Below are 24619 nucleotides of genomic sequence, written 5' to 3' on the forward strand. Positions count from 1 at the left end.
GCTGTTTTCAATCTTTTAATGGTTGTAAGCTGCCCTGGACCTTGGGGCAAAGGGTGGGAAATTATTATTTATTTATTTTTAAAAAGAAATTATTATTGTTATCATTATTACTATTACTATTTTATTTTATGCCTGCAAGTTCTTTCCCCTTTTTGGGTTTACCGTCAATAACGCCACCTTGAATTTCTGTTTTACAATTGTAAGATGACCAACTTCTCCCCTCTTCCTTTTTGTGATACATAGTTTGGGCTATTTTGGACACACACCACAAGCCCCGACTCTTGGGTATATGCGTCACTTGTTCTAAGTCTGACACAGATAATAAGTGTCATTGAGTAGTGATTTGGAGGTGGGGGAGGGCCATGGAGGGGGGAAAATACACTCTGCTCTTGCTGCCTCCTCCGCCCTGTATGGTGTCATGAAACGTGACTTATGAATCGTAGCAACAGGCAGATTTATATGGAATTGTATCAGCATAACTGCTTTTTTTTTAATTTTGGTGCTGAGTTTAAGGCAGCTGGAATTCTGCATATATGCCTCTTTGCACCCTGGAAAATCTTACTTGATGGAAAGAAATCCTTGTGCTTTAAGAATCTCTTTGCATGTGTGTGAAACCTGCAGGATTGCTGATGAGAAACTGCATGTATTTCTTTATTGCAGTGGATGACCACAGCACCTCTTTCTAGCTTGCCCCTACAAGGAATGCTGGCGGTGGAGGCCAGAGGTCCCTAAACTTTTTCAGGGCCACCCACACCCTAAAAAGCATTTTTCTGAGTAGCAATTTGCATGACCCACGATGGAAGATAACAACACAACAAAATTCAAAACAGTAACGCTTAATTGCGCGTTTATTCAAAATCCAATTAAAACATTTAATTTAATTACCGTACTTTTCCTTGTATAAGACTAGGTTTTTTTAACTTAAAAATTATGTGAAAAACTGTGGGTCGTCTTATACATGGGGCAATCTCCCCCCTATTTTCCTAAATTGGAGTCCCTAAAAATAGGGGGCATCTTATACACGAAAAAATACGGTAATTCAGCAAAAATGGATAAATGGTTCCAGTGATGCCTGCTTTTCAAAGTCTGATAATAATAATAAAGAATATCAACAACAATAATTTGCACCTCCAGTGCCTCGCTGCTGCCCCCATGCCTCTTAGGACCCCACCCCACCAAAAAAGTGTAGTGGCATAAGTTGTAATGTTAGTTCTTCAGTAAGTGGTTTAATCAGAACTGGAATGGGTGAGGTGCAGACAGAAGCCCCCCCTCTGCAGCATTCGTAAAGTGAATCTGGGCATTTGACGCAGCAGGTCTCCTTATACAGAGTCAGACCCTCCCATCTGTCAGGCCCATTATCACCAATGCTGACAGGTGGGGCATTCGTAGCCCCCTCTGGAGGCACCAGGGACTGAACTTTCTGCCTGCAAATGAGACGCCCTGCCAATGAGCCACAGCCCTTCCCTTTAAGGACATAGGAAGTTGCCTTACACTGAGTCAGATCACCACGCTTATCTACCTCGGTATGGCCTGCACTGACTGGCAGCAGCTCTCCTGGTTTTCGAGCAGAGGGACAACTCTCAGCCCTGCCTGGAGCTGCTTGGGAACTGAACCCAGGACCCTCTTCGAGCAAAGCACATGCTCTGCCACTGAAATACAACTGCTCCCTTTTTTAAAAAACGAACTAAGATTCTAGTCCTCATGGTTCTGAAGAAAGGGCTGATTTAAACAGGAACAGAGGTCCCTGCCTTATTCCATGTCACACCCTTGATCCATTTAGCGCAGTATTTTCTGCACTGATTGGCTCTCCAGATTTTTGGTCGGGGAACAGTCCCAGCCCCACCTGCAGCCGCCGCACATTGAACTTGGGACCTCCTGTATTCAAAGCACATGCTCAGCCGCTGAGCTTTCCGCCCTTCCCCTGCAGAAGGTTAACAATCATCTACGTGTAATCCTAGAAATATTTTTTCCAGCCTCGGCTGCATTAAGTCATACTTGCTTGGCCCTGCCTCATGTCTGAGGAATGACTCGTCACTGCTGCCTCAGTGTCCCTGTCTCTTAAAAAAGAGAAATGGACGCAGGACACCCTCGCTGATTCCTCGTTAATCCAGGAGACTTGGTGTAATTAGCCCTGATGAGGTATTTGACAAAACACGATGGCCCCGTGAGCTAGGGATTCTGCTTCTCCCGCCCTCGCCATATGACAAAGCACCTTGAAGACCTGACTAAATTGAGCTATTTATAAGCAGGGTGTCTGCAACCTGTGAATTTGAGCGCCTGTGAGTTCCTGAGCCTGAACGCGGGAGGGCCTTGCCGCATGCAGCCTTGGAGCCGTATTTGCTTCGGTGATGTGCCACGGGGGCAGGCGGAAGGGGCTGTTTGGGAGAGTGAAAACCCTGTAGCTATTAAGCCAGAGCAGGTGACCTCTCCCCTTTGGCATCCTGGCATGGTACAGCCCCAGCGGACCACACCGCGTGACACCTCTGACTTGCTACAGCCAAGGACCTTCTGGAGGTTCTCCCGCTGCGAGAAGCCAAGTTACAGGGAACCAGGCAGAGGGTCTTCTCGGTGGTGGCACCCACCCTGTGGAATGCCCTCCCACCAGATGTCAAAGAGAAGAAGAACTACCAGACTTTTAGAAGACATCTGAAGGGAAGCTTTTAATGTTTGATGTATTACTGTATTTTAATATTTTGTCGAAAGTGACAACTACCAGACTTTTAGAAGACATCTGAAGGCAGCCCTCTTTAGGGAAGCTTTTAATGTTTAACAGACTACTGTATTTTAATATTCTGTTGGAAGCCGCCCAGAGTGGCTGGGAAAACCCAGAAAACACAGAATTGTAGAGTTGCAAGGGACCCCGAGGGTCATCTAGTCCAGAGGTCGGTAAACTTTTTCAGCAGACGCCATGGCTGGGTAGGAGGCTGAGTCGGCCGGCGAAGACAGAAACAGCAGCCCCAGAGGAGGAGCCGCGGGCAGAGGTAGGGGAACCGGGGCGTCGCCAGAGCTTTTACCCACTACCTGCTGCTGCTTCCTGAGAGGCACCGCAGAGAAGACAGAGCCGCCCTTTAACCTACAAGCAGTGGCCGCGGCCACCGCAACGAACCGCCTGAACACCATGGGAGGAATGAAGGAGGGAGGGAGGGGGCAACGAAGAAAGCACGCGAGGAAGCGGCATGGAAAAGGGGCGTGGAGAAGGAAGGGCTGAGGGAGAGGGAGAAGAAGCAGGAGGAAAACGCAGCAGCCACTGGTGTCGCAGGCCCCCTTCACAGCACTGCCCTGGTGAGGCGGGCAAGCCAACTCCCGCCATCGACGGGACCTGGCATGGGACAAGATTGCTCTGTCTCTGAGGAGAAAAGCGCCGCCCTGTGAGGGAGAGGGAAAGAACGTGTGCTGGCGATCCACATGGCAATTCCCGGCCAGTCCACGGGCCGAATCTAGAAGGCGGTTGGGCCTGATCTGGCCCACGGACCTTAGGTTGCCGACCCATGATCTAGTCCAACCCCCTGCAATGCAGAAATGGTAGCTAAAGAATCCCTGGTTTGTTTGGCTCTACAGTGGTACCTCGGGTTACAGACGCTTCAGGTTATAGACTCCGCTATCCCAGAAATAGTACCTCGGGTTAAGAACTTTGCTTCAAGATGAGAGCAGAAATTGTGCGGCAGCAGCGGGAGACCCCATTAGCTAATGTGGTACCTAAGGTTAAGAACAGTTTCAGGTTAAGAACGAACCTCCAGAACAAATTAAGTTCTTAACCTGAGGTACCACTGTAATTTGAACAGAGGAGAGGAGGAGAAATGTGGGGTGTAATAATGAAGACTTGGTGGAGGCAGGTTCTACCTGGCTGTCATTTTCAGGTCCAAAAGGAAGCTAAAACTACGACCTTGAATCGAATCTCATTTCTGCTATAAACTGGTCAGGTCAACCTTGGCAGGCTACACAGTCTCTTGGTCTTGGTCTTGGCATTGAGCCCTGGGGATAATTCTGGCCTACCTGTCAAGGATGATGTAAGGGTGATGCTAAGGAATGTAAGGAAGCTACAGGAGGTGCTTTGAAAGCATTGCATAATTTCTAATTTTTGAAATTACCGTAGTGCAAGGTTCAAGGTCCTTGTATTAATTTGCAAGGCCCGAACAATTTAGGTCCAGCTTGGTGACTTCCTGGACCCTCGTTTCCCGAGTCGGTGAGGCACATTTGGCAACAACAAGAATCCGAGCCTTTGGCACTATTGGCCCAATCCTGTGGAACGCTCTGCCACTAGATATTTAGCAGTCGCCTTCTGTGCCAACTTCTCAATGCCTGCAGAAAACTTTCTAATTCTGCCAGATCTTCGTAGGCGATTAAGAGCACATCTTTCCACAACAGTTAACTGATGTCTGATTGTGTCTTGTCAGCCCAAGATGACGCTGTGGTTTTTTGAGGAAGTAGTCAAGCACATGTCAAGGAAAATATTACTGGTGCCTATTTGCGCTTTTTCTCCCTGCCTTTGATCACCCTAAATAAAGCGGATTTGTTGGGTCCTTTTCTCAGAGGCCGGGCTCAACCCTCCCATTGATTCGAGGCCAGTCCTCCAGAAGGCTGGCTTCCCGAATTCTCTCTCCTGTTCTCCCCCCTCCGGTGTCGTCGGAGGCTACCTATTTTGACTTGAACTTGAGTTTCCTATGGTATGTGCCGCAGTGCTCATTTTCAAAAGCCTCCAATGTCGTCTGGAGCAGATTAATTCGAAAGGTTGAAGTCCTTGGGCCGCCATATGGTTGAGTTTAAAATAATGGATTTGGAGGAGATAGGCTGAAGGTTCGTCATGTGTACAGATGGGAATTGTGTGTGAGTGAGGGAGAAACTTCAGAATGTGGCTTTTGGAGGAAGCAGCTGAAGTATTGCTGAGGATTTCGTTTTTTTAAAGAGACGATTGTGAGCCCTTGTGGCTATTGAGAGGAAATTGTGGGTGGAGAGTCCCAGGATTATATGTCTTCTGGTTACAGGATCGGTTTATCCACCCACCCCTTAAAGGATGCTGCAGCCACAGTTTGGTGTGTCCTAAGATGCAGCAGCAGGGAGGGCCACAGTTTGATTCTATACTCTTGAGAAGAGAGAGCAGAACAGGTTTCCTGTAGGATGCTTGAATTAACTGGCGAGGAAACAGGGGCAAGAATTTGGCACTGATGCGCAGAGGAAGAAGACTTCAGTCAGGGTTGAATTTTAATTGTGAGACCACCCTCTCGGCTCCTAGTGCCTTCAGCTTTGTGTGTTTGTTTTCTGCATTTTTATCCCAAATTCTTTCCTCTAAGCAGTTCAAGGAGGCATACATAGTTCTCCCCCCCCCCATTATAGCCTCACAACCACCCTGTAAGGTAGGCCAAGCCATGAGTGAGCTCCATGGCTGAGTGGAGATTCGAACCTGACCTCCCAGACCCCGGTCCAGCACTCTAACCCAGGCATAGGCAAACTCCGGCCCTCCAGATGTTTGGGACTACAATTCCCATCACCCCTAGCTAACAGGACCAGTGGTCAGGGATGATGGGAATTGTAGTCCCAAACGTCTGGAGATGCGGAGTTTGCCTATGGCTGCTCTAACCACTATGCCACACTGGCTCTATGTGTGTGGATACAGAGAGGGGGGAGGGAATTGATACATGCTTTTCAAGGTCCGACGTAATGTCAAGGTGCGCCAGCTTTCAAACGCATCTGCTAGGTATTAAATAGGCTCACTACATGCCATTTGCTCGATCGGCTGACTCTGATCATGTCCCCTTCCTCGGACATGATTGATCCGGTCGTTCCTCATACTGTAAGCTTCTCCGTCTACTCGTTGGGTCTCTGGAGGAGTCTCTGCTTCACATAGAGACCCCTTTCTGATGAGGCGGCGTGCTCAGAAGTTCTGTGCAGAAGTGCTCAGAACACAGTCTCAGCCAGAAACACAGAGCAGGAAGCTCCTTCTGAAGCAGAATTGCTCAAAGCCCAGGCAGGCTTGTGTAGGGAGATACGGTCCTTCAGACAATTTGGGACCCAAGCCATATAGTATATACTTATAGCAAGAATTCCCAAAGTGTGTGGCACTACTCTCTTTGGTGTTTGTGTGTGATTCTCTAGGAAGCTCGTCCATTTTCTTCAATTAGTTAAATATTTTTAATTGGATATTGAATAAATGTGCAATTGATCATTACCACTCTGAATTTTATTGTGTTACTAACTTCCTTGGAGGGTCATATTCTGAATAATTCATTTCATAGGATAGTGGGCATTGGGGGCGAGTTTATGGAGCCAAGGGAGCAGTGTTAGAAACTGAGATATATAAGCCAGGGGCCAAATGGCTCCTTAAACCAGGGTTACAGTCGCCAAAACGGAATGCCTAGTTGCCATTTGGGGGTCAGATGGCTTGAAAGTCGTATTTTTCAATGCAACTTTTTGGTTCCTGAAATTCATTCTGATTGTGCAGATAAAATATTGTTGTTGTTTAGTCGTTTAGTCGTGTCCGACTCTTCGTGACCCCCTGGACCAGAGCACGCAAGGCACTCCTGTCTTCCACTGCCTCCCGCAGTTTGGTCAAACTCATGCTGGTAGCTTCGAGAACACTGTCCCACCATCTCGTCCTCCATCATCCCCTTCTCCTTGGGCCCTCCATCTTTCCCAACATCAGGGTCTTTTCCAGGGAGTCTTCTCTTCTCATGAGGTGGCCAAAGTATTGGAGCCTCAGCTTTAGGATCTGCCTTCCAGTGAGCACTCAGGGCTGATTTCCTTCAGAATGGAGAGGTTTGATCTTCTTGCAGTCCATGGGACTCTCAAGATAAAATATAGCGGACTGAATTCTACAGGATTTGTTGCTGATGTGCAAAAACAGTCAAGATCCAAGGATCTCTAAGCGTGCGTCTCCAGATGGTGGAGACGTCCGCCGCCATCCTGGCGCCCATCCAGGTGCAAAATGCTCTGCAAGGGAGTGATGGCTTGAAAAGGTTTGGGAACCACAGGTGTATATAGCATCTTGCAAAAATACCTACCAGCCTGTTAGCATGGCTCAATAAAAGCCTGACACTGGTAGCTCACCGCTTGTTCGGACAAGAGACCTGCAGCTAGGACATGGCCGAGCAATGTACGTGTCCGAGTGGATTTTCTTTGCTTCCGGGCTGCGCTTGCTTGCATCGAGCTTGTGGTTTGCACCCTTCTTGTGCCCTGCTGAGTCACTGGGAGAGCTTTCTTTGCATCCCGCTGATTGTGAGTGACAGGGCTATCTTTACCAACGATGCTGTCATGTTGCCTTGGCCGCTCAAGGCAAGCAGATTCCTCCTGGGGCATAAGCGGGAGAACCTTGGCTGAAACCATTTCGGCCAAGTCATGTTGTGACACAAGAAGCTGCCTCCTAGTGACACAGACCCTCAGTCCATCTAGTGCAATATTGCCTACACTGACTGGCAGCCGCAGCTCTCCAGGAATTCAGGCAGGGCACATTCAAGACCTTGCTTAGAGATTCTGTCAGGGATTGAAACGGGCTTTCTGCATGCAAAGCAGAAGCGTCTTCCCTGAGCTACCCCTAAAAGTAAAGTCAAGTTTCTAGTTCTCATGTTTCTGAATAAAGTGCTGAATTAATAGGATTATTTAAAAATTACAGTATTCATTAGCATAGAAAGGTTCCATATTCGAAGCCAGACCATTGAGGTCCAGCTGGCTCAGTATCGTCATGCCTTGGTTGTAAATATTAAGATTATACCAGCGAGAATGAGTCTTTCTGTAAAATAATAATAAAAAAGATTTAAACCAAGTCTTACTGACTAGTGATTTAAATCGTGATTTAAATAGATTTGATTTAAATCAAATCCACCCTGACTTAACGTTGAAAGTGAAGTTCAAATGATTGGATTGCTCAGTTGGTTAGAGCGTGGTGTTGATGACGCCAAGGTTGGGACTGCTGTGTATTCCTGCGGTGCAGGGGGTTGGACCAGGAGATCCTCAGGGTCCCTTCCAATCCTATGATTCTGTGATCTTGCTTGGTACGATTCCCTCTGGAAAAGAGGTATAATGGAGAAAAGGACACATCATTTGGGATTTTGATAAAGGCTAGAACCTCCAGACACCTTGTTGACAAAATTGCTCTGACTTGGACACCACAGTTGATACAGGTCCGGTGGGTGTAACTTTGGCCTCTTGCTTGTCCTGTGTTAATGGATGCTTTCCAATTTGTGCCGCCAGAGGATGTGGGCAGGATCCTTGGGAAATGTGAGAGCCGCCACACGTGCGCTTGATCCTTTCCCTTACTGGCTCATCCAAAGGCCAAAAAATATAATCCAGAAACAATGGAAATGTTCAAATGATTCTTTATGTAGACAAAGATTAAATGTAAGGTATTGGTTGTATTTAGAATAGATTTATGAAAGATTTAGAAAACTTATTGATTAGAATATTTGTGTGAGATTGTATGGGGAAAATACGGAATAACAGATACAATCTTGCTTAAAATGTATTTAGGAAGTGCAGCGTAAGCGATGGAAGTCGGTCAATGAATTTTATTATTGAGATATTTGTAGAATAAATTTGGAAGAAATTCTTCCAACTTTTCTTCCTCTTTTTCTCTTTCTTTTTTCTTTTCTTGCTTTTTTCTCTTTTGTTCTTTTTTTATATGTGTTCTTCTCTGAAATACATATGTATATATGTATTTGCAATATTTTGCTTATATTTTGTAATAATTATGTTAAATAAATTATAAATTATGTTTAAAAAAACAAAAAACAAAGGGCGAGCGGAGGGCTGGCAGAGGGGGTGAAGATGCCTCCTTAGAACAAGAAAGGATTCCAGGGCACCTAAAGGAGGCAGTTAAAAAACTTCTGTTGAAAAAGCCCTTCCTGAATCTCACCGTATTGGATAGTTATCAGCCAGTTTCCAACATCCCTTTCGAGGGAAGGAATTAAAGTGTGTGGTGGCATCTCAGCTCCAGTGCTTTCTGGAGCAGAAAGATTCTCGAGACCCATGTCCATCCGGCTTCAGGCCTGGCTGTGGGACAGAAATGGCTCTGGTCACCTTGGTGGGTGACTTATGTTGGGAACTGGACAGGAGGAAGGTGTCTCTGTTCTGCTGGACCTCTTGGCGGATTTCGATACCATCAACCATGGTATCCTTCTGGGCCGCCTGGCTGGGATGGGACTTGGAGGCACTGTTTTACAGTGGCTCCGTTCCTTCTTGCCGAGGTGAACCCAGAAGGCTCATAATTATTTGTATGGATTAAGCAGAGTTTATATAGTTTTAATTCTATCAGTGTTTACTTGTATTTTAATGGTCAATTTTTCTATGTTCTTGTTTTTATCTGTAAGCCTCCTTGAGTCCCATCAGGGAAAATGGTGGAGTACAATTAAATGCAATAATAATAATAATAATAATAATAATAATAATAAATAATAATAATAATGGATTTGGCATTTTTTTATTACAAATAAAGCAAAGCTATCATTTTCAAGATGACCTTTGTCATGACATGAACTTGGCAAATCTGGAACTAGACTTCATAATCCGAGAACGCTGGTATTCTTTTTTTTGTTATTTTTTTTTCCAAGTAAATTTTTATTATTTATTTTAAATATTCTTTTCCCAACAATTCTTATTATCACAATATATTCCCTTTGACTCTGCCGAGTCTTGACTTTCCTCCCTCCCTACAGTATATTTATCACATTCTTATCACGTATATTATTCTTATATCTCTACTATTTTACATTGAAGGTATTATTCCAGTCTTGCTAGTGTCTTTAAGTTTTTACAGTTCTCCTTTAAGTATTCAATAAATTTACTCCAATTGTTCTTGTATCTCTGGTCCTCTTGGTCCCAGATCCGCCCTGTCAATTTGGCAAGTTCCGCAAATTCTGTCATCTTCATCTCCTGGATGGTTGGTATATCTTGTGTTTTCCATTTTTGGGCCGGTAGGGTTCTTGCGGCGGCTGTGGCATACATAAACAGATTCTGATCTTTTGTTTTAATCTCCCCTTTTCTTTGTTATTTTAACCCATGTGCAACTGTACTCATTCTACCTGCCCATTTGATAATTTTGTTTTTCGTCTTTTCATTTTCACCCGACATCTCTGTTCTCGGTACGTTATAAAATGAAATTTTAAAAAAGAAGAAAAAGTTTACCAAGAAGGGAAGAGGAGGTCCGTCTTCACCATTTGCCGAAAGCTGTATAAAGAAAGGGCCAGACGCACTTCTCTGGGGAGGGAGTCCCACAATTTAGGGGCCGCCATGTTGTTGTTGTTGAGTCGTTTAGTCGTGTCCGACTCTTCGTGACCCCATGGACCAGAGCACGCCAGGCACTTCTGTCTTCCACTGCCTCCCACAGTTTGATCAAACTCATGCTGGTAGCTTGGAGAACACTGTCCCACCATCTCGTCCTCCATCATCCCCTTCTCCTTGTGCCCTCCATCTTTCCCAACATCAGGGTCTTTTCCAGGGAGTCTTCTCTTCTCATGAGGTGGCCAAAGTCTTGGAGCCTCAGCTTCAGGATCTGTCCTTCCAGTGAGCACTCAGGGCTGATTTCCTTCAGAATGGAGAGGTTGGATCTTCTTGCAGGCCGCCATAGAGAAGCCTGAATATGAGATTCCTGCATTGCCTGGGGCGGGACCGCATGGCCCTCGTGGTTCCTTCCAACTCTACAAGTTTACGATTCCATGGCCCGCCTTTCCTGCCTTGCAACCCCCGTCCCCAAAGGCATTTGCTGGAAATCTCTGAGCGGCGGCAGCTGTGGAAACACTTGGGGAGCTGCCATCTGCAGGCTTCGCAGACCATTTTTGCCACATAATTTATAGTTTTGCTTTTCTGGGAAAACAAGAGTGGCGGTGCAACATCCGTCCTCCCTGGGTGTGTCTGGAGCGCTCCCTCTCCCTCTCCCTTGTTTGAATTGGCTTCTCCTGGTGCTGGTTTTCTGGAGAGCCTTCAGATAATCCTGACCGCCTTCTCCCCACACGGGGGAAACCAGAGTTCAAGGCTGCCCAGCCTCTGTTTCTGCCAAACAGACAAACAAACAAACAAACAAACAAACAGACAAGAGTGCTAATTTGCAACTGCTGTTTTGCAGCAGCTGCCTGAAGACCTCTGCTTTTGCGACTGCTGTGGGGAACCTGCAGTTTTCCAGATGTTGCTGGACTCTCCAGCCCCCGCTCTGTCGTCCTTAACTAGCCAGCCAGCATGTTGGCTGGCAGGAGCCTGAAGCCCAACAGGATTAGGGTGGCGAGGCTGGCTCCAGCTGACCAGAAGGTTGCCGTTACCACCCCACGTTGCTTTTCACCCTTTGCATAAGTGGTACCCAAACTTTTTTGGGAGTGACCACTGTCCTCTTGGTTCCATCAACTTATCCTGTATAAAAAGCATTATCCAGAAGAGTGGTTTGCATGACCCGCTAAGAAAGAGAATACAGTGGTACCTCGGGTTACATACACTTCAGGTTACAGACTCCGCTAACCAAGAAATATTACCTCGGGTTAAGAACTTTGCTTCAGGTTGAGAACAGAAATCGTGCTCTGGTGGCGCAGCGGCAGCAGGAGGCCCCATTAGCTAAAGTGGTGCTTCAGGTTAAGAATAATTTCAGGTTAAGAACGGACCTCCGGAACGAATTAAGTTCTTAACCCAAGGTACCACTGTGCAGTGGTACGTCAGGTTACAAACACTTCGGGTTACAAACTCCGCTAACCCGTAAGTAGTACCTCGGGTTGAGAACTTTGCCCCAGGATGAGAACAGAATTCGGCATCAGCGGTGCGGCACCAGCGGGAGGCCCCATTAGCGAAAGCGTGCCTCAGGTTAAGAATGGTTTCGGGTTAAGAATGGACAAATTAAGTTCGTAACCCGAGGTACCACTGTAACGTGATGAAATTCAGAACTAAACATTGCATTCAGAATCCAGTTAAAACTATTTAGTTTAATTAGTTCCACAAAACTGATGAAATTGAGCCAGGGATTCCAGATTTGCTGATAATTGGGTGGTCATTTATGCTGCCCTGCCGCCCCCCTGCTGCTTAATGCTCCCTCTGGGAATCCCACCTCCCCCCCAAGGTGAGGTACTCCCCACTTAGGGAGCCCCTGGTCTAAACCCCCTCCCTCTCCCGGATGGGGCATGTGCTGAGACCTCTTTGGTAGCGGGAGAGCCCATTCTGCCTTCACTTTCTGTGGGGGTGGGGGGGGGGGAGGCTTGTGCAGAGAGTGGACGAAAGCATTGCCGATGGACCTTTGGCTGGATTTGGGGTGGGGGGCTGGCTGCCCGCTGGAGATCCTGCCCTTTTGAGCAGTGTGGCGGCCAAAGATTCATTGTAGCACATTACAAGAATGGAGATTCCAATGAAGCGTCAGGGAGAACTTTCTGCGGGGAAGAGCTGTGGGCCAGTGGAATGGATGACACCTCGGAAGATGGTGGACTCTCCTTCACGGGAGGTTTTTAAACAGTTTGGATGGTCCGTCTGTCAGGGATGTATGGACTAGTAGACCCTTGGGGTCCCTTCCAATTCTACGATTCTGCGTCATAGCTGTTGGCTAGGGTTTTGCTAAAGGTGACATCTATATGCTTGTAACACCCGATTTATTTGTTTGTTTCCAGCACTGACCTGTTGCGCTTCCTCGTTTCATTTGGACACATCTTTATGTTGTGTGGGGCGTCCTGTTCCTTTCCTGAGTGCGTTGCAGGGGGTTGGTCTGGATGACCCTTTGGTTCCCTTCCAGCTCCACAGTTCTGTGATTCTGTGAATGCAAAGCATAGTTTCCCTGCACGCGGCTCTGACCTGTTTAGGCACCTTCCGGGTATTTTACAAATGCCTTAAAATGACCAATAAAGAGATTTCTAGTTGCCCACCCAAGTTTTTCAGACAACCTGTAAATCTGGCCCTTCCTTGCCTCTTCCCTCCTCCAGACTGAAGCGGAAGCCCGGATCGATGTCCCACCCGTTCCCACCCACCCGCAAAGAATTCATGATCACATGACCCTGGATATGGACGTCGTCCTATCGGATTTTGTACGCTCAACAGGGGCAGAGCCAGGATTGGCAAGGGATCTTCTTGAAGGTGATGCCCTCCCCCTTTTGATTTCTGAAATTCTACGTAGTTTTCAGGACACGTTTTGCAAAGAGACTCGCATCTTAGAAAGAGTGAGAGCTCTCTGTTTTTGGCCAGAACCATGTGTCAAGGAAGTAAACACAAGAGTTCTCATTTCTCTGTTGGCACCAGGAAGTCTCTCCTTGTTGTTTTATATTAAGAAGGACATTTGTGGGGTGGGGCTTTTCTAGATATTAGGGGATACAATTTTGAGTGGGGTGGCGGCGATGAGATATGTTAGGCTGCTTCTTGATAGAAGAGGGGGATTTGACAAGCATCGTTGAGGTGGTGGGATGGCCACCTTTGGACATCTGAAGGGCCGTCACCGTGGAAGGTGGAGTAAGCTCATTTCCTGCTGCTCCAGAGGGGACGACCCAAACCAATGGATTCAAATTGTAAGAACGGAGATTCCAGCTGAACATTAGGAAGGAAGACCTTTCTGAGAGCAGGTGCTCTTTCAATATTTCCCTCTGAAGGCAGCCCTGTTTAGGGAAGCTTTTAATGTTTAACAGACTATTGTATTTTAATATTCTGTTGGAAGCCGCCCAGAGTGGCTGGGGAAACCCAGCCCAATTGGTGGGGTATAAATTAATAATAATAATAATAATAATAATAATAATAATAGGTGGAGAATTCTCCCTCATTGGAGGTTTTCAACAGAGGTTCGATGGCCATCTGTTGGGGATTCTTGAACGCTGATTCCTACATTGCAGGGGGTTGGACTAGATGACCTGGGGGGGCATCTTCCGCCTCTGCAGTTCTGTGATTCTAGGACCTGTGATTCAGAGAGGTGAGGGGACCTCTGCTTGGGGTTAGTTTGGTGGCTTTCATTCTCCGAACCCTCTCTCTTCTCTTTCCTCTGGCGCAGGGAAAAACTGGGACCTGAGCGCTGCCCTGAGTGACTTTGAGCAGCTCCGGCAGGTGCACGCCGGGAACCTTCCCCATTCCTTCAATGAAGGCCGGGCCTTCAAGCACGTGGAAAAGGATGTGGCGTGGCCCCCGCGGCCCCCACTCCAGCGCCAGGATGACATTGTGCAAGGTAGGAGGGGGCGGCCTCAATCGTGGGTGTTTGCTGCACAGGGGAGGCATGGCCCCTGTCTTCTTAAGCCCCTCCTCCTCTGCTCTGATGAAAAGCTGCAGTTCAGTGTGTAGAGAGTGTCAGCATGGTTGCAGAAGGTCCCCGATTCAGTCCTCAGTGACTGCCAGTCAGAGTTGACAGTCCTGAGCTTGATGGACCCAAGAGTCCAGCTCCAGCAGTGACTCCACTTGCGAATAAGCCAGCTGTACGTGGCTTTGCGGTGCTGAAAAAAACTAGAAGTGTGGTGGATCTTGTCTAGCATCCTCTTCCCACAGTGGCCAGCCTGGGGGGGAACCCGCATGCAGGATTTGAGCACAAGAGACCTCTCTCCTCCTTGCAGTTTCCAGCAACTAGTATTCAGGAACATTGCTGCCTCTGACCGTGGAGGCAAAGCAGAGCCATTGATAGGCTCATCCTCCACCAGTTTGTCCAGTCCTCTTTTAAAGACATCTAAGATGGTGCCCCGGACGCGGGTGGCGCTGTGGGTTAAACCACAGAGCCTAGGACTTGCCGATCAGGAGGTCGGCGGTTTGAATCCCCGTGACGGGGTGAGCTCCCGTTGGTCGGTCCCTGCTCCTACCAACCTAACAGTTCAAAAGCACCTCAAAGTGCAAGTAGATAAATAGGTACCACTCCGGCAGGAAGGTAAACGGCATTTCCGTGTGCTGCTGTGGTTCGCCAGAAGCGGCTTAGTCCTGCTGGCCACATGACCTGGAAGCTGTACGCCGGCTCCCTCAGCCAATAAAGCGAAATGAGTGCCACAACCCCAGAGTCAGCCACGACTGGACCTAATGGTCAGGGGTCCCTTTACCTTTAAGATGGTGCCCATCGCTGCCTACTCTGGGAGGAGTCTGGTCTGTAGTTTTACCATGCAGTCCTGTCTTTTACCCTTCCTTCGTTAACATAGTTTCTGTTGTATGCTCCTGTTTATCCTGGCCTTTGGCGCCTGAGATACGTATGTTTTCAGGACCCAGCCCTATTCCCATGACTGTGATTTGTCTTAAACTCTTTCTAATATTTAATTTTAAACTGCTGTAAATTCTTCCGCCCCCATGGAGGGTGGGAATAAATTCAATACATCATAATACATGCAGGTCCCGCTTTCCAAACCTTTGCTGTATGAAAATCCACTTATCCAAACACAAACCTCACTATGCACAGCACAGATTCAAATATCCAAACGGCCGGAACTGGCCCACTTCCTTCCTTCCTTCCTTCCTTCCTTCCTTCCTTCCTTCCTTCCTTGGAGTTGGCTGGCTGGTGGCAGCCATTTTCAGGCATGAACCACGCAGGGAGGGAGAGAGATCGGACAAATCAGTTTTTGCTTTGTTTCTCGTTTTGCTGGTTGGCTGCAGCCATTTTGGGAAGAAACCATGGAGGGAGCAGGGCAGGGCAGAGATCGAGCAAATCCCCAATTAGAAATGGTCCCACAGGGGATAATAGAGACCGCCGGCTCTCCATGTGAACACTCGACCTAGCGAACGGTTTCCTGGGAATGTGTTGCATTCAGAAAGCCTGCGTTGATGAAATAATGGCTCCCCTTTCTCTTTTCAGAGAAGCGCCTGTCTCGCGGCATCTCTCATGCCAGCTCCACCATCGTCTCCATGGCTCGCTCTCACGTCTCCAGCAACGGGGGCGGGGGCAGCGGCGGGGGGGTCGGCGGCAGCGGGGAGCACCTCCCAGAGATGCCCATCTGCACCTTCCAGCTTCCCGACCTGACTGTCTACAACGAGGAGTTCCGGTGCTTCATCGAGCGCGATCTCATCGAGCAGTCGATGCTGGTGGCGCTGGAGCAGGCGGGTAAGCGCCCGTGATGTCAACACTGCGCCATGGCTGTTTTCTTGGGCGGCGGTTGCTCAGGACGTAAACTTCCCTGGGTGCCCTTTCCCTTCTGAAGACCAGGCTCAGCACTAGAGCATGGGGAAGGATTGCCCGGCTGGCCTGGCCGCAGAAGCGATGAGGTGATGCCTGTCATTGGAATTCTACTCAATATTGATCCAGAGCAGAACTCCAGCATATAGTTAGCAGAGTAAAAACTTCAACACGTTGCAGGATTCCCAATAAATAGACCAGAGGCAATTGGATTTCATACAGCAGAGATTTACTGCTACTGAAGGCAAATAAGCATAATGGTCACAAATCCAATACCGGGTGGCACTATGGTCTAAACCACTCAGCCTCTTGGGCTTGCTGATCAGAAGGTCGGCAGTTCGAATCCCCGCGACGGAGGGAGCTCCCATTGCTCTGTCCCAGCTCCTGCCAACCTAGCAGTTCGAAAGCACACCAGTGCAAGTAGATAAATAGGTACCACAGTGGCGGGAAGGTAAACGGCATTTCCGTGCGCTCTGGCACCTGTCACGGTCCTCCGTTTGCCAGTACCGGTTTAGACATGCTGGCCACATGACCCGGGAATCTGTCTGTGGACAAATGCAAGCTCCCTCGGCCTGAAAGCAAGATGAGCGCCACAATCCCATAGTTGCCTTTGACTGGACTTAACCATCCAGGGGTCCTTCACCTTTACCTTTTATTATTTATTGATTACATTTATATAGCACTTTTTCCTCCCAGTGTGGTGTGGCTGGTTCTCCTCCTGCTCCTCACTTTATCCCCACAACAGTCCTGTGAAGTAGGCTGAGAGGTGGTGACCAGCCCCCAAGATCACACCCCATGAGCTTCATGGCTGGGTGGGGATTTGAACCGTGATCTCCCATATCCTAGTCTGATACCACACTGGCTCTTAATTCATATATATATTTATATCCTATCATATATTGCAGAATTGCAGCCGGAGAGTCTTACCTGGATTGAAGGGAAGAACAGTCCATTGTTATAAATAAATATATTGTCCCGATCCCTCCTTGCAGATAGCTGCCGCTTTGAATTTGGGGGGCGGGGGGGTGGATGTTGGGAAAATAGACCACAAAACCTACTTTGTCACAGCTCCTGTGGCTCTCAGGTCGCATTTTCCTTTCGTTCGCCCCATTAGCATTCACTGACACCCCTCCTTTCAGGTTTAATTGTAGGTTGTTGTTGTTTTAAGAGGTATATCAGGAAAAACCGATCTTCAGCCAAGCCAGGCCCTGACCAGCCTGGAGACGCGTTCAGGTGGCTCCCTCGTTCCTTCTCCCCCGGGGACGTTTGAGAGGCCCTGCGAGGCAGAATATTTCCGCAAGGTGTGCCGTCCTGTGACATAACCTGCTGTTATTCCTCGGGAAGGCAGGGATGTGGGCCTGCTCCAATTCCCCGCCTCCAAATACTCTGCAGACATTTTCCCCTCTGAGTGGCAAGAAAGGGGGCGCAATCTCTGGAACCCTTTTTGCTGTTCCCACAACTGTTCCAGCTTCCCCTCAGATATGGTTTCATCTCTTCTGCTGTTTTGGGGCCCTCTTCCATCCAGCGATGGGGTTGGGTGCTCCTCAGACGTTTACCTTTCTTGATTTTACTGCCTTATCTCTTGTAAATCGCTTTGAGGTTTTTTTTAGTGGTGTGTAAATTTTATGAAACTAACAAAGCAAAAAACTGTTCTCCTGGTGCGTCAAATGTCTGGTGAACTGTGGATCGATGTTGGCATGAGGCTTGTAGAGAGAGAGAGGCTGGGCTCAAAAATGCCCGGAACTTTGAAAAGCACGAAATAACTGCTTCCTGTTTGTTCACCTTTTTGACCAGGTCGTCTGAACTGGTGGGCCAATGTCGATCCCAGCTGCCAGCGGTTGCTCCCCTTAGCCACGACGGGCGACGGGAACTGCCTGCTCCACGCTGCATCGCTAGGTAATGCATTTTAAAAGCCACAGCGTCCCTGAGCCTTCCACAGAGCCCACAGAATATTCCAGTAAATATCCCCCAGGAAGAAATCCACAGTGCACACAATAGTCTTCTTGCTTAGATCCCTTCTGCCCAGGCTGAGCCTTGCTTGCACATGCCATGCAGAAGCCATTTGTGCAATGCCATGCCCTCTTGGCTGCCATTTTGTGCCCGGCGTCCACGGCACCTTCCTCAAAATTCTAAAAGGTCGCTGACTCCTGGCATAGAATGAGATATTGAGAGGCCACTTCAGATCTCCTAATACACAGCTTAACTGTGTGTGTTAGCATATCTATAAATGTTTATATGTACATGTACGAATGTGTGTGCCTGTGTGTGTAAACAGTGGTACCTCGGGTTAAGTACTTAATTCGTTCCGGAGGTCTGTACTTAACCTGAAACTGTTCTTAACCTGAAGCACCACTTTAGCTAATGGGGCCTCCTGCTGCTGCCGCGCCGCCGGAGCATGATTTCTATTCTCATCCTGAAGCAAAGTTCTTAACCTGAAGCACTATTTCTAGGCTAGCGGAGTCTGTAACCTGAAGCATATTTAACTTGAAGCGTATGTAACCCGAGGTACCACTGTACATGCAAATATTTATTTACGTTACACACTGTATATGTATAGGTAGGTTCTCTATCATACCTAGATCCCAGGGCATAGTATATGACTGACAATCAACACTTCCAGTATCGTCATAATGTTTCTGAGGGACATTTGCCATCATAATAGAGAAAATGAACATTTTCCAGGGACTCAGCTATACCGCTGCAAATAAAATATTTTACATATGTTGTAAAGTGCAGTATACAAATGTGACACTAGATGGCAGCAGTGAGCTATGCAAAATTCATTGCATTTTTCAAAACTTTTTTTAAAAAAAGGCAATTTCACAGCCTTTTTTATATGTGTGTAGATTCTACCCAGTATTGTTCGTGCTTAATGCTTTGTAGTGTTACATTTGTCCACCTACTCGTATTTTATGAATTTACAAGTCTTGAGACATCCTTTTTTGCAGGGGAGGGGAAACAATGAATAAATAAATATAAACCTACGTATTTTCAAAAGAGCATTATGATTGACAGCTAACATTTTCCGCAATATTGGAGGGTAAAAGATTTCCCCCCTCATCTTATAAGGCATATGAAACGGAGAGAACAATTATAGCAACTGATGAAAATGATAAAAGATGGCAAACAAAACTATGAAATAGGCAGGTAGAGTGAGTGCAGTTGCATGTGGGTTAAAATATTAAAAATCCAGGTAAAGAATAGTTGCATTAAACATTTCCAGCATTATTGTTCCTTTTTTTGGGGGGGGGGAATATTTATCCTCATGGAAGGCAAGGGGTGGGTGGAATTAATGAATTCATTGCATCAGCTTAAGTACCACTTGTTTGGTTTTAAAAAAAATCTCTCTTTCCTCCCTGTAGGCATGTGGGGTTTTCACGACCGAGATCTGATGCTCCGCAAAGCCCTCTACGCCCTCATGGACAAAGGGGTGGAAAGGGAGGCCCTCAAGCGGCGGTGGAGGTGGCAGCAGACGCAGCAGAACAAAGAGGTGAGGCCTGATCCTGCAGGGCCCTTGGGGTTTCCTTACGACCAGCCTCCACTGGCACCCGGCACTTCCTTGGGGCTGAGGCTCAACCCAGGATCCCTTTCCTATGTCTTGGAACATAGGGATGTCCACAAATCCCAAGCGGTTTTTTATGTCTTCCTTATTGTGGGAGAAAGTTCCCTGGGAGTGGGGATGGTTCAGGACAGAGGTTTGCACCGAATCCCCAGTCGGCCAGACTCTATTCAGCAACACGTTACAGGTCAGAGTCCAGAGAGTCTGCAGGAGTACATTTGTACCCGCAAGTCAAACGGAATCCGTTCCAGAAGTCCGTTCGACTTCCAAAACGTTCAGAAAGCAAGGCGTGGCTTCCAATTGGCTGCAGGAAGCTCCTGCAGCCAATCAGAAGCCGCATCGGACATTTGGGTTCCAAAGAACGTTCGCAAACCGGAACACTCACTTCTGGGTTTGCGGCGTTCGGGATACAAGGTACGACTGTATTTCCATGATAAAACACATTACACAGCCAAAATGCACGTCATCTGAGCTGCTTTCCCTCCCCCCAACCACCACTTGCCACCCTGTTACCCCACCATATCTCACCCAAACACAGTCCTTTGAAATACTTTGTTGTTGTTTAGTCGTTTAGTCGTGTCCGACTCTTCGTGACCCCCTGGACCAGAGCACGCCAGGCATTCCTGTCTTCCACTGCCTCCCGCTGTTTGGTCAAACTCATGCTGGTAGCTTCGAGAACACTGTCCCACCATCTCGTCCTCTGTCATCCCCTTCTCCTTGTGCCCTCCATCTTTCCCCACATCAGGGTCTTTTCCAGGGAGTCTTCTCTTCTAATGAGTTGGCCAAATTACTGGAGCCTCAGCTTCAGAATCTGTCCTTCCAGTGAGCACTCAGGGCTGGTTTCCTTCAGAATGGAGAGTCTCCTTCTTTGGAGGTCTTTAAGCAGAGGCTTGACAACCATATGTCAGGAGTGCTCTGATGGTGTTTCCTGCTTGGTAGGGGGTTGGACCCGATGGCCCTTGTGGTCTCTTCCAACTCTATGATTCTATGATCTTCTTGCCGTCCATGGGACTCTTGAAACACTTACTCAACCCATTACAGTGGTACCTCGGGTTAAGTACTTAATTCATTCCGGAGGTCCGTACTTAACCTGAAACTGTTCTTAACCTGAAGCACCACTTTAGCTAATGGGGCCTCCTGCTGCTGCTGTGCTGCCAGAGCACGATTTCTGTTCTCATCCTGAAGCAAAGTTCTTAACCTGAACCACTATATCTGGGTTAGCGGAGTCTGTAACCTGAAGCGTATGTAACCTGAGGTACCACTGTATTATTATTTTTTACTGGATGTGCAGAGCCCTCCTTGTACCTCACCTGGTTTTTAACTCTTTTTTTTTTTTAATGATATTTATTCCAAATTTAAAATTACAAAAAAGAAAAAACCATACAAAGTAGAATAAACATATAACAAAAAACAGACAATAAGAAAAACTTAACAAAAAATATAAGAGTACATTACAATAGAATAAAGCAAAAAACAAATTAAACCTTTACCTAGCCTTTTTTCCTTTTACTTATTTCCGTGACCTCCTCTCACCTCCCTGCTTTGTATTCTAGTTTAAATCGTATTTCCAGCAAATCCTTCTAACCATCTTTTCATTTACTTATTTTAACATTCAATAATATAATTAGTACTCCTCTATCCCATCAGTTTCTATACTTCATCTTTACTTAATCCGTTATATCATATCTGCCAAAACGACCTAATAATCTTTTCCCAACCTCTTTCTAACATTCTTTTATGTTGCAATATTTTTGAAGATATGATTTAAATTTTTTCCAGTCTTCTTCCATCGACCCTTCTCCCTGGTCTCCTGGTTTTTAACTCTTAACATTCCCCCTTAACTGGCTCTTACCAGTTTTGTGGCCAGGCGTACATGACAGTAGCCTCGCTGATGAAAGCTAACCTAAGTTGCACCTTGTTTTCCAAGCGCCGGCCATGTCCACACCAGGCTAGTTTTAGCACCGGATCCTCTCTGAGCATTCAAGAAGCCCTGGACGGTTAACCTCCAGGAGCGCCCCATGCCCTGCAAACTTATTGAAAGTATCCTTGCAGTGTGGAGAGAAGCCTCAATTTACATATTTGTTTTCCCTCTCTTCCCGTTCGTCTTCCAACCACCTTAGTCCGGCCTCGTTTACACAGAAGAGGAATGGCAAAAGGAGTGGAATGAGCTGATCAAACTGGCTTCCAGCGAGCCACGCATGCACTACGGCACAAATGGAGGGAGCTGCGGAGGGTGAGTGGTATTTCCCTGCTCCCCACAGATTACACCCAAGATTGTTACACTGGGCTCTGCCCTTGAAGGCTCCCCAGAAACTTCAGGTGGTCCATAATGCAGGAGCAGGAATGTCAAGTCAAGTCAAGTAACCTTTATTGGCATCACATAAGCAGGTGGTGCTGCGGGTTAAACCACAGAGCCTAGGACTTGCCGATCAGAAGGTCGGCGATTCGAATCCCCGCGACGGGGTGAGCTCCCATTGCTCGGTCCCTGCTCCTGCCAACCTAGCAGTTCGAAAGCACGTCAAAGTGCAAGTAGATAAATAGGTACCGCTCCAGCGGGAAGGTAAACGGTGTTCGCTAGAAGCGGCTTAGTCATGCTGGCCACATGACCCGGAAGTTGTACGCCGGCTCCCTTGGCCAGTAAAGCGAGATGAGCGCCGCAAGCCCAGAGTCAGTCACGACTGGACCTAATGCTCAGGGGTTCCTTTACCTTTACCTTAAGAACATTCAGAATACATTTAAAATAGATAGGCCAGTGCGATCTCGTCACCACCCCAACGGCGCAGTCACCCGCCAAAGGGCAGAAGAGGCGAGCAATCCGCCTCATCTCTGTGGGTTTCCAGCAGGGGCAGGATCCTGTAGCATACTTTGGAAACAAAAAAATCAAATAGAGGAACTTAGCTACTGTCTTGGTGAGCTCCTGGTCTCTCCCTTGTAATAAGAAGCGCATGATCTTTGTCGCTGGTTTCCATGTTGGAATACATAGATGGTCTAGAAACTGTCGGTGGAGATCATCATATATTTTGCATTTAAGGGCCATGTAAGCTGGTGTTTCCACCAGGTGGGCATCGCATGGGCAGATCCTATCTTCTGCCAAACCCGCAAACCTACCCCAAAGGAGGTTAGAAGGATTAGAATTGAACCTAGCCAGCCAAAAAGCCCTTCTTTCTTGTGGATTAAACAAAAATTGTAAATAATTGAGATTAAATTCCGAGCAGGAATGGATGTGAGGGCGATTTGGCTGCAACATCTGTCACCCCATTGATCGCCAGGGTTGATTCGGCTGTTCCGTTTGGCTAGGCGGGTGTCCCCTTCTTCCCTCACCCCTCCATGTGCATCCCTCCCGAAGCTGTGCGCTCGGTGGAAGAGGACGACCATCCCAGATAGAAAGAATGTACCGTTTTTCGGTCAAGGGTATACAATAGCTGCGCTTCCCTGCTAGAGCAGGAATGTGTCTGTCTTGCAAGAGCCACATTCAAGTGGGAGTGGATGCCATGAAATCCTACTCAATAATGATCCAGAGTAGATTCCAACGTAGCAGAGTAGAAACTTAAAACACATTGCAGGATTCCCCCCAAAATAGATCAGAGGCAATTGTATTTCATCCAGCAGAGCATTACTGCTACTGAAGGCAAATGAGCTTAATGGTCACAAATCCAATACATTGAAGATGGGCACTGTCCATAAGAAATCCAGTTGCATCAGTAGAAAAAGAAATGCAAACTGATAGTGGGAACCCAATTGACAACCTTTTGAGAGCCTTCACGGCTCAGGTTGGGGAGGATGATGGGAGTTGGAGTCCGGCAACAACATCTGGAAGTCCACCTGCTTCCTCATGTCCATGGTTTACAGCCTTACAGGCTGGACAGCAGTGGAGGCAAACTCTAAATCAGTGTTTCTCATACTTAGGTCTCCAGTTGTTGGACTACAACTCCCATCATCCCTAGCTGGAAGGACCAGTGGTCAGGGATGATGGGGGTTGGAGTCCAACAGCAGCTGGAGATCCATCTTTGCGGAACACTGCTCTAAACAGGTTGTTTGAAATGCATTGGTCTGGCATCGGGTCTCTAAAATCTGATCAGATCGCCTACACTTTGGAACTCCCTGCCTGTTGATATCAGGCAGGTTTCTTCACTGTACACTTTTCAGCACCTGCTGAGAAGATTTTTCTTTAGACAAGCCTACTCAGGTGTTTAGGAAATGGATGTGAGTCTTCATCTGCTGTGCAATAACAATTTAAACTTTTCAAAAGACTTAAATTGTTGTTTTTAATTGTTCTTAGCGATCATTTTGCTTTATTCCTTTTTTGTAAACTGCTTTGAGGTCTGTTACAATCAAACGCTGTATAAATTTTATTACATAAATAAGTTAATGAGCAGAACAGCGCTTCGGAGGCTGCTAGTTTAGAGTTGAGGTTGAGGGTGCCTGTGGCCTCTCAGATGTCCCTGTGGTCCAACTCTCATAATTTCCCCTGGCTGTTGGCCATGCCAGTGACTGAGGCTCTCCAATCCGTGCTGCCCCCTTTCTGGTCTTCACTCCCCATTTCCCTCAGCTGAAACTGTTTGCATTTATGGGTGCTGCCAAACACTCCCGAGTCAAAACATCTGACAGCTCTCCCCTTTTCTCCCCCGCTACCCCACAGTTTGGAAGGCTCCGAGGAGCCTGTGTACGAGAGCCTGGAAGAGTTCCACGTCTTTGTCCTGGCCCACGTGCTCAAGAGGCCCATCGTGGTCGTGGCGGACACCATGCTGCGAGACTCTGGAGGGGAAGGTAGGAGCAGTGGCTGCGGAGCAAACCCAGAGGGCAGACGTCTCCTCCATCCACTGAAGAGGGAGGCTGGGCGGCGGGCAACTTCTTCCACGGGGGTGGGGGTCAAACCAGATCGGGAATGAGGGGACGGCTCCAGTCGTGTCCCGTACATAGAGGGACCCCCAATCCCCAGTGGAGGACTTCTTAGAAGGAGGCAAGACCCAGAGCAGGCACTCGTGCAGAGGGGCATTCGGCAGATGCTGCTGCCAAGGGTTGCTTTGAGTTCCCGCTAGCGTTGCAGTGGACTGAAAGTTAAC

General features: G+C 47.6%; 1 protein-coding gene across 3 annotated transcripts in view; it reads left to right on the forward strand.

Moving 5' to 3' along the window:
- Positions 1 to 24619, forward strand: part of OTUD7B (OTU deubiquitinase 7B) — a 50502-nt gene that overhangs the window by 17952 nt on the left and 7931 nt on the right. For all 3 annotated transcript variants that reach the window (XM_080984567.1, XM_080984566.1, XM_080984565.1), the window contains exons 2-8: positions 12867 to 13017; positions 13916 to 14086; positions 15680 to 15925; positions 17792 to 17893; positions 19360 to 19487; positions 21677 to 21789; positions 24196 to 24323. In XM_080984567.1, the coding sequence (XP_080840693.1) occupies positions 12933 to 13017; positions 13916 to 14086; positions 15680 to 15925; positions 17792 to 17893; positions 19360 to 19487; positions 21677 to 21789; positions 24196 to 24323 (973 nt within the window). In that variant the 5' untranslated portion in view covers positions 12867 to 12932. The remainder of the gene's footprint in view (positions 1 to 12866; positions 13018 to 13915; positions 14087 to 15679; positions 15926 to 17791; positions 17894 to 19359; positions 19488 to 21676; positions 21790 to 24195; positions 24324 to 24619) is intronic.

The sequence above is a fragment of the Podarcis pityusensis genome (assembly GCF_964106645.2).
Source record: "Podarcis pityusensis genome assembly, chromosome: 16".
In the NCBI taxonomy this organism is placed as follows: domain Eukaryota; kingdom Metazoa; phylum Chordata; class Lepidosauria; order Squamata; family Lacertidae; genus Podarcis; species Podarcis pityusensis.